Source organism: Pagrus major, chromosome 5, assembly GCF_040436345.1.
Source record: "Pagrus major chromosome 5, Pma_NU_1.0".
Taxonomy (NCBI): domain Eukaryota; kingdom Metazoa; phylum Chordata; class Actinopteri; order Spariformes; family Sparidae; genus Pagrus; species Pagrus major.
In genome coordinates, this window is record NC_133219.1 from 35,050,053 (window position 1) to 35,059,959 (window position 9,907).

General features: G+C 39.0%; 1 protein-coding gene across 2 annotated transcripts; it reads left to right on the forward strand.

The window, feature by feature from the left end:
• Positions 1 to 1,787: 1,787 nt before the first annotated feature.
• On the forward strand, positions 1,788 to 8,690 carry ndc80 (NDC80 kinetochore complex component). Of its 2 annotated transcripts, none has more exons than XM_073466566.1 (17): positions 1,788 to 1,877; positions 2,422 to 2,520; positions 2,981 to 3,064; positions 3,284 to 3,410; positions 3,947 to 4,119; positions 4,574 to 4,676; positions 4,799 to 4,888; positions 5,135 to 5,228; positions 5,383 to 5,483; positions 5,717 to 5,861; positions 6,099 to 6,304; positions 6,477 to 6,626; positions 6,810 to 6,899; positions 7,185 to 7,277; positions 7,521 to 7,651; positions 7,770 to 7,872; positions 8,190 to 8,690. In XM_073466566.1, exons 1-17 carry the CDS (start codon positions 1,870 to 1,872, stop codon positions 8,316 to 8,318), a joined length of 1,926 nt encoding a protein of 641 aa, XP_073322667.1. In that variant the 5' UTR covers positions 1,788 to 1,869; the 3' UTR covers positions 8,319 to 8,690. The 2 variants fall into 2 exon arrangements, with proteins under 2 accessions (XP_073322667.1, XP_073322666.1); XM_073466565.1 differs by having other exon boundaries at positions 3,281 to 3,410; positions 8,190 to 8,410.
• Positions 8,691 to 9,907: the final 1,217 nt, after the last annotated feature.

Below are 9,907 nucleotides of genomic sequence, written 5' to 3' on the forward strand. Positions count from 1 at the left end.
AAGTATAGAAGTGATTTGTGGGTTTTAATTGTTTCAAGAGAATTTTAAATGCCATCATGTAATTCACACAACCAACAGTCGCGCAAGTGACGACGTGTTGTTTTAACCTTCACCAAAACCCATAACTGAAACAATGTAGAGCCGGTCCAGTATATCAGCTGGCTCGCTAAACTAATTCTCCTTTCGCTTTACTGCAGCTGTCAATTTCAGAGTTGTCATTTTCACTTTTTTTAATGCTTTTTCTGAGCCGAGGTGACAGCCGTGTTGGAACTAATGGTATTTTACTGTCTTTACAACAACCTGCAACTGTCTTGAGTCGAAATTTCCAGTTGAAAAATGTTTTAATTGACAAACATCACAACTGTACATTTTTTTGGGGGGCACACCGGAAGGGGTGTGACTTCACCTCTGAAACTGCAACCGTGACAGAAACAACAGGTCCACATCATACTTATGAAGAAAATGGATTTTTAATACTCCTTTTCTTTTCTCCCTTTTATGCCTTTTTATCCAAATTTCCTGATAGCATTTTCAAAAAAAATATTTTCAATTCAATAACAGTTTTTAGGACTGTTGAGCTGCTTTATCAGTAACTTAATTTCCTTTAACTCATGAGACTCAGACACAGCTGTCAACAAACATAATCCTTTTTCTAATAGGCTCCCAGTGTTAACTCAGCAGCACACAACACCACACTACATGCATGATATTGGGAAGAAAATTTGCTTTCAGTGGGAATTTTTGGTGTAAAATATAACAAATCTTTTGACATTTTCCTCACTTATTAAACAGCATCTTTGGTGGTGAATGAAATCAAAATACATCTATCTCAATGTAGGACTTATTTATCAATAAATACTAAAATAAATCAAATTCAGTTCAATAACTACTATACATCACATCCATTACTACTCTGTACATCTTACATAAGGAACTACATTACCATCACAAGATACAAAATAGAATAAATGTGGAACCAAATACATCAAAACATTACAAATAACACATTCAAGAGATTTTTTCGGCACTCAGGAATTATTCTTCTCCCTGTTTGTTGCTGTTTACTCTCAGATGACACTACACATACTAGTCATCGCTGTGTTCGACACACAGATATTCTTGTGGGCTGTGGGCTGCTCCTCAGCATCACTGAAGGAGTCATCATCAGAGCCCTGGCTGCTGATGTGGACCTGGATCTCATCCAGGGTGGTGTGGCCCTCAGAATCACCGTCATGCATCCTAAGCACGGTCATCAGTGCTGTGTAAGATAAGCTGGAATTTAAAGGGTTACTTCACCAATTTCACCCATTAAAGTGTGTTTTTTGTTTGTTTCTTTTAGCCTGAAATATATAGCCTACTCTTAATACATGAGCCTACCTGTCAAACTTTATCACTTTCAAATGTTGAATTCTTGGGGGAAACATCGCTTTTCAGCAGTTTTTATTCTTTAAACAAATTCATGAATAAAAAAAAGAAACATTATTCATCAACTTCCTCTTCATCTCCTGCACATCTAAGTTCACCCTTTTCCCGTTCTTATCATTTGTGGGTTTTATGTATGTTTTTTTCTTTTATTCCTGTGACTTGTTGTTGTGTTACGTTTTGCACGTGCCAGTGAATTTAATGTTTTCACTTGTCTTGCTATGTCGTTATTGTGTTTATGCTGTCATGCTTCCTTGGTTCACAGCTCTGCAGGCCACTGTTGTGTTCTACGTTGTTCAATAAAGTTTTTTAGGAAAAAAATGGGAGAGGGGGCGGGCCTTCTGGTGACGTCACCGTCTTCCGGTATTTTGTATTGTTGGCGGGGTTTACAAGTTTGTGTCGGTTTTTCGCTTTAAGTTGTAAACATTAGCGTTTCACCGAGGAAACATGGAGCGGTACGTCTCAAACTGGCTAGAAAGAAACACTTTGAGTTATTTTGTATGACAGAAAAATAATCAACGAACAATATTCGGGCAGAGTGTAACGTTAATGATTTTGGTAACTTTGTTTTCAGGCAGTCGCCCTTATTGTGGCTGGACGTTAGCCACAGTTAGCTAACTCTAGCTACTCTTAATCTAACCGATGCTAACAAACGTAATAATTACTTTACGTCAAATACTTCCTAATAAAGCTTTTTTTTTTAGATTTGGGGGTGAGTTGTGTCTGGTAAGGTTGGGGAAAGTGTACAAACAGCTGCCCCGCTAGTTAGCTTGCTAAGCTAATTTAACGTTTTTGCATTAAAGCTAACGTACGCTGCGATTCAGTCAGACTTGACGCCAACCTTAGCTAACTGTGGCCATAAATACTGACATTCATTTCAAATGTAATGTGCCACTGTAGCTCTGACAAGCAGTGTTGTGTATTTGCGGGACTCTGTGAAGCAGCAGAATAACGTTATCAACGGTTTCTGTGTTTGTTTTCGTCATTATTTGTGTCCAGTGCCAGGATGAGTCGAGCAGCGAGCAGCAGACTGTCGGAGCTGCCTCTGCGAGTGCAAGACAGCAACAGGATGAGCATGGTGTATACAACGCCCCAGAAGTAGGTTGAAAGCAAATTAATAAAAATGAGACTGTACAGTTAATCAGAAAAGGTTATGCTTTCTTATACCATGATCCGAGGTTGTAGTTTCATGGTATTTCATATGTGTGTTATGACAAAACTGGGACACAAACGCATCTTTAATAAGTTTGATGTACAAACATTATTTGTAACCATGTGATGACGTGGTAAAGAATAGATTATAGGTAGTGTAACAATAGTATTGTTATGTGGTGCTTGTTTCCACATGGACTTTGGAGAGTGTGACACTTATGATGAGTAGCTGGCTGAAATGTTCATAATGCCATGTACCAAAAGCTATGACTCAGTGTAAGCAGATGAAATGCTTTAATCGTCCATTCAGTACATGTACAGAAGGGACAGAATGATACAGGTAGCTTGTTCAAATGAAAGTCAGCAAGTGGAACATCCATTTGTTCACAGTGTTGTTTCTTTACAGCAAGCAGCCTTCATTTGGAAAGCTCAACATACCCAAACCACAGTCTGTGACCTCTGAGAGGCGGACCAGCTTCTTTGGTGCACGGTGTGTGAATAATATTTCTTCCCTACAGAAGTGTATTACAATGTATAGAACAGTTCAGAAGTTTGACATAGAAAACATACAGAATATAGAGATAAGTAAAACAAAACGCAGACTGCACCAGCACAGTTTCAGTAGTAGTAATACAATGAAATAAAGATGGAATCAATTAACAAATGTAATACTTGATACTGTGGTGGTTTGTGAAAACTTTGAAAGCAGGACCAGTGGAGCCAGCATGCCTCGCAACAGCATGATGTCAGGGTTTGGAGGAACTGAGAAGATGAAAGATGCTCGACCGCTGCATGATAAATCCTATGTGCAGCAATGTATCAGGCAGCTACATGAGGTAAAAACTCTATTCAAGATTCAAACACTAAAGGTTTCTCTGTTTAAGATGGTTACACCCTTTTGTTCAGTACATTAAACACACTCTTTGGGTTTGAAAATATTCAACCCTTGCCCCATAGTGTTTGTATGCAAAAAGTCGCTGTGGCAGACAGCAACATACACCACATTTTATTGAACCTCTTTGTCTGTATTTGTGTGATGAACAAGTGGGAGTAAGCACACACATCTAAACCAAAGAGGGCTGCTGCTGAGCTGAAAGCAAGCTAATTGTGAAATAAATAAATAAAACAGCTCACATACTGCAGGGCTCCAATTTTTGCTTGTGATGTTTTCAGCACAACTGCTCGGCATCAGACTAAATTGAGAAAACATGACACCATCGTATTTGTATTATTAGATTGACAGATTAAATGTTATTTTTGTGATATCTGACTGAATGTGGAATTGAACTAGTAGTTTAACCAGAATAGTATCTGTGTCATTATGTGTGGGATATTTCTATCCAGCCTGATATGCTCTCGTTTATTTTTCTAGTTCTTGACTGAGCAGGGTTACCCTGGCACTCTGTCATCCAAGACCCTCCAGTCTCCCTCGACCAAGGAGTTTGTGAAGATGTTTGAGTTCATCTACCGCCAGCTAGACCCAACCTTTGAGATGCCCAACTCAAAAGTGGAGGAGGAGGTTCCAGCTATCCTAAAAGCTCTGAGGTGAAATGCCATCTTTTTGTATCAATGAGTGTTTTATATACTAGAATTTCTTTGATTCATTTTTATAGTATCTCTCCAGGATTAAGTGCATATGTATTGAGATCATAGAAAGACCTTGGTGGACTAACTTGATATAATAATAATAACAATACATCTTATTTACATAGCACTTTTCATGATACTCAGACACGTTACATTATCAAATTATTAAAGGAAATTACACAATAAGAACAAATATAAAAACAAACATCAGAGATTGAAACCACATCACGTAAAGTAAGAAACATTCTTTTAAAGGAATAGAGAGAAAATCTTTTAAAAAAAGGCTGCATCATATAACAAATTAATAAGTACATTACTATTTTTTGTGAGCCTTCATGTTCTCCTCTTCTATAGTTCAAGAAACATTGCTGACCATCTCTGTCTTTATTTCTCTCCTTGTGTCTGGTTTCAGGTATCCATTTGTTCTCTCCAAGTGTTCAATGTATTCTGTTGGAGCTCCCCATACCTGGCCCCAGGCCCTCGCTGCTCTCATGTGGCTGATTGATAACGTCAAGGTGAGAAGCAACACTTAACACAAAAAACATGCAAACAACAAATAAACTAAACCAAGGTCAGTTTTGTTTAATTAAATTATTTTAAGCCAGTGTTGTGTTTATTGTGTGTGTCTCTGTATCAGATCAAGTGGAGTTCGAGTAAACAGGAACTGCTGTTCACCGACTTCTGTGAAGACAGTGACAATATTGAAGAAGGAGCTGAGTATAACAAGGTACTGTGACTTCTTCATATGTAGAGACATGTCAAGAGGATGTACTGTACATCTGTTGCTGCAAATCAAACACAAGACCTTTACATTATGTTTTTGTACTGCTTCAGTATATTAGAAAGCATTTCAGACATCAAACATCCTCAACAGAATTATATTGTTACTCTTAATTTGTCTGCCTTAACATTTGTGGATAGTTTTGATTTATTCATTTTTTTTAATCTTCTGGTTCCCTTTGTATCTACGCAGCTCTTTGTGGACTACACAGCTGAGACTTACTGCAAGTTCATGCAGGGTGATGACACATTTGAGGAAGAGGATGAAACATTTCTCGTTAAACTAAGTAAGCACGGCGTCCCTCTGTGAAGTGAATTGTTTTCTATTAGCTTGTATGTATATTCGAGCACAATGCAAAAGTAGCTTTTATTTCAGCTATTTGCGGAAAAATTCTGATCAGAATTGATATTTAGAAATTAAATGTGTGTGTGTTCTCACAGAGAGGCTGTACAACGTTGATGAAGCCGTGCTGGCCACGATGGAGGAGAAGTACAAAATACTGAGTGATGAGGTTGAACGACTGGAGAAGGAGAACCAGACGGTCAGACAACTTTTAAACTGACACATCCACAGATTAGATTATGATTTTGAATTCTTGATATTTCCATCCCCATTTCCTATATACAGTGTTATCATTTCATTCTTATTAGGAATTAATTGCCACATAGTCATAAAAAAAAAAATGAAACGCTGCACAGAAGGAAAGGAAACTGATATATTTATGTCTGTTGGAGTATAAATCAAACGTATTATTGTCTGTTTCCTTCTGGACAGGACCGTCTAATGAACAAGAGAATGGAGAGAATGAAGCGGCAGGCAGACCTCAAGCAACTCCAGAGTTATCGAATCAGCCTGGAGTCCTTTAAAACCAACCTGGAAAACAAAGCTTCAGAACTGAATGATGAGCTGGAGCACACCGGTAAATATGGGCAACAACGTGCTCCATGTAGCCTTGTCAGTCAACCAGTTCTTTAGCAGGATGTACTGGATCCTGTGGGCATCTGAAGATTGTGTCACCACGAAGATGCATGTGTTACAATATGATAAGGACTTTGGTTATGAGTGAACTTGCTTCGTTGGTTATCATCCTTCCAGTCCACCTCGGATTGGACTTGATTTCAAATGCATCATGTTTTTCCTTTCTGTCTTCCTGCAGTCAGTCATCTGGAGACTCTAAAACATGAGCAAGATGAGCTGCAACACCGTTTGCAGAACCAGAAGTTTACTCCAGCTGATGTGGAGAGGATCAACAGAGAGAAGAGGGAGCTCCAGCAGACCATCGCTAGCCTCAGCACGTCTCTTGAAGATGCTGAACAGCACAAGTGGAATGAGGAGATCGCTTTTGCCAAATTGAAAGACAAGGTACTGTATCTAGTCTCTATGCAAAGAGGAGCATCAATAGTGCCACTTGGTTTTGATTGTGAATATGACATTACTGAAATCAATGTTTTTCATTCACATTTAGACCTTTGATTTAATTTGTTTCCTTGCCCCTCCTATGTCTGTCCTGTCCTTTTATATCCCTCAATCCCAGGCTGAGCTGAAGCTAGCAGAGTACCACAAGCTGGCACGTAAACTGAAGCTGATCCCGTTGTCTGCAGAGAACGCCTGTGGTCACGACTTTGAGATCAGACCTTTTGAATATGGACCCGGCAGCATGGTTCAACACAGAACACAGATACAGGTACTTCAAGCTTATGCTCCTGTTTACATTTAATTTTATTGTTTCGGTTAGCTCCATCTGTGGTTATTTCTATTTAAATCTTAACTCCATTGTAGGCCGCTGTAAAAATGTATTCTATTATTCTGTGTGAAGATAGATTTTGTTTTTCTTTATGCGTGTTCTTATCAATGCTGTGTGTTGTAGATGCTTCTGAGAAAGTTGATCGGTGATGTGGAGGAGGAGAACAGTCGGTTTGCCAACATGAAGCTCAGTCTAGAGGAGTCTTCAGAACAGGTACCAAAAAAATCATTTTATTTATTCATTTTATTGTTTTTGTTGTTGTTTTTAAGGATCGGCGCACAATTAAAAGTAATTGCACCAGAGTTAGCTAGCAGATAATTGCCATCTTTTGTCCCACAGAACAGTATATAAACAACATAAAACGGCACAATACACAATGATACCAAGGTTTATCTTTTCTCAAATCACATTTATCTTTGTTAAATGATTGAAAAGTTGGCTTTGATCAAGTCGGTCACAGTTTGATATCATCAATGTTTGTGTCTGTGTGTCTCCAAGGTGAATTCTAACATCATGGACAAATCCAATGACATGAAGCAGCTGAGAGAGCAGATTCGCAAACTGGACGAACGGCTGGATTGTGGCATGCAGGTATAGTCCCTCTAGTTCAGTCTGGTAGAGATGCCACGTTACTACATGCATCATCGAGTGGTACATATAAAGCAGACCTAACCAAAGATGGCATTTGTTTTTAGTGATGTCAGTTGAGCTCTGAACTATTTATCTTCTAAGCTGAAAAACAGGATTAAGTTAATATTACAACATGTTGCTGACAGACAGAAAATGCACAGTTGCATCATACATGTACTAACAATAGTGTGTTTCTGTCTGTAGGAGCTCGCCCAAGAGGAAGAGGGCTGGGCAGAAGAGGTGGAGTCGGTGGAGAACCATCGTAAGCTTCTTGAGAAGAAGGTTAACTATGGTTACGATGAGGCTGTGCAACAATTGAAGGCAGCTCAACAACAGTGAGTTAGCATTATATTTATATCAACAATATGGCCACTGCAAAGCCAATCCTCAAGGTTTGTTTCAGTCTAAATGAAGAGTGTTTCGTTTGAGATTAAACACTTGTCTCTTCCTCAGGTACCACCTGGTGCTGCAGGAGACCAATGAGGAGAGACGAACAGTCGCCAACAACCTTGCGTCTGTGTTTTCCACAGCATACGACCACTTGTCAGTGACAGAGGTAACTTTCTTACAACTCTGCATCTGTCCCTTGAACTGCAAGGAATAATCTTTATCTCATATTTAAAAGAAGAAAGACAAATGAACCTGAATTTGCAGGGTTTAGGCATCTACAACTTTTTTTCCCCCTCGTGCAAACATTGTAAACATGATTGAGAAGATCTATTTAGATGTGACTGTAGTCATTTGTGACTCAATATCTTTAGGCTTTCCATGCAGAAAAGATCAGATTGTATAAAATACACGATAAATTGTTGCAAATTACTCTACCATGAATGTAAAATATAACCTGTTGGTATTGTTGTTCCTGTACAACAGAAGTGTGTGGAGGATCTTCACCGCAGAGTACAGCGTGTCTGCTCTAAGGCTGTGGAAGAGGATGAGGCTGCCATACAGAAGCTGCGGGAAACTTTGAAGAGCTTCATGTCCAAGGCGAACAATTTATAAGGCGAGGGGGGAGAAGATTTCAGAGACTATCAAAGTGTTTGGGATTTTCCCTTTTCTCCGCCATTTGTGTATTTAGTTTGTTTAACTTTCATTCTTTGTTCTTAACAGTTTAGATAACAACAATAAGTAGAAAGCCTCTCTGATCACTTGGTTTCCTCTGTTAATTATTCTGTTTTTAATGACAGCAGCAGTGTGTTTTTGCGGCACCATGGCGGTTCTGCAGTTTTGAAGCCATGTTCTTTTAGTTTTCTGGTATTAACAGACTGATTTTCATGTTTTTGTGTGTGTGTGTCATTCTGTATCCACTTTCCTGTTTTTATTATTATTAATAAACATTCACATGCAAAATAAAATGACCTTTAAAGCTTCAAATTACTATTTAAAAATGGTTTAATGTGTGTCACCAAGGTGCCAGAGAAAAACTGAGCGTCTTTTTTACTGTAACACTGAAATACATTTTGGTCCATTGTAGTACACACCAGTGCCAGTCATGTTTGTTCTAATTACTATTTGGTGTCTGTTATGTAAGCAATAATTTTACTGTTGTAGTTAGTAAGTTTAAGTGCAGCTTATTTTTAACTATTTACCAACACACCAGAAGAAAGAATGTAGATATCATACCCAGAGGAGACATGCCACACCTATTAGTGTTCTTAGTGCAAAAAAATACAATTCTGGCAAATTTTGATAATCTGGGACACTTGGATTAGTTTTAAAAAAGGCTAAATCATCTTAATCTGCGCATGCCAAGATCAATGTCTGAAGCTGAATTAGAAAATGTATAATTAAATGTATTTAATTCACATTTAAAACAGTATTTTTCCATGAAGAATTAAATATGGGACAAATAAAAAAAGGTTAATTAAAAAAAAGACTAAAACAGGTTTAGAAGGTTTAGAAGCAGCTGTGGTCTCATTCATGGTAGAAGTGCAGCGAACTGAGAGCTACAAACACCAGCAGAAAGACCAGAGACATGTTAATTTGTGGTGGCTCAGACCTGTGTGAACTGACCAATCAGAGCAGCCTTAGGCCCCACCTCAAAACCCACATGGTTTACGAGATCTGCTGCAAACGCCCTGGTGCCTGACACATTAGCGGGGCTCTGGGACAACACCAGGAGCTGAAAACAGGCTGCTGAGGACGTCGCAGCTGCTGGCGCTCTAGTTGGACGACGGTTTCCTGAACTGAATCCTGATTTCCTGTGATCAGGTTCCATTGACTGACATTTTTTGATGACACCCCATTAAGGCCTTTTTTGGGACTATGGCTTCACCTGCTCAGAGACATGGACTCTGTACTTTTATTCAAGCCAACTTCTCCTCAGCTTTTACAGAAGAGCAATAGAAAGCTCCCTGACTGGAAACATAATTGTATGGTGCGTGCACAGCCCAGGACAGGAAGGCTCTGCAGCTGGTGATCCATCCATCTACAGAGCGTCAGTGAGGTGAGGAGTCTGCACAGAGCTGAGATAGCCGCTAGAGGGCAGCACATACCACTGGCTGCTAAAACTGTTCAGGATGTTATTGACTGATGGAAACAGTTAAATATGTTTTTCAAATTTCTGAACTGTTGGTTATTGTTTCATAACA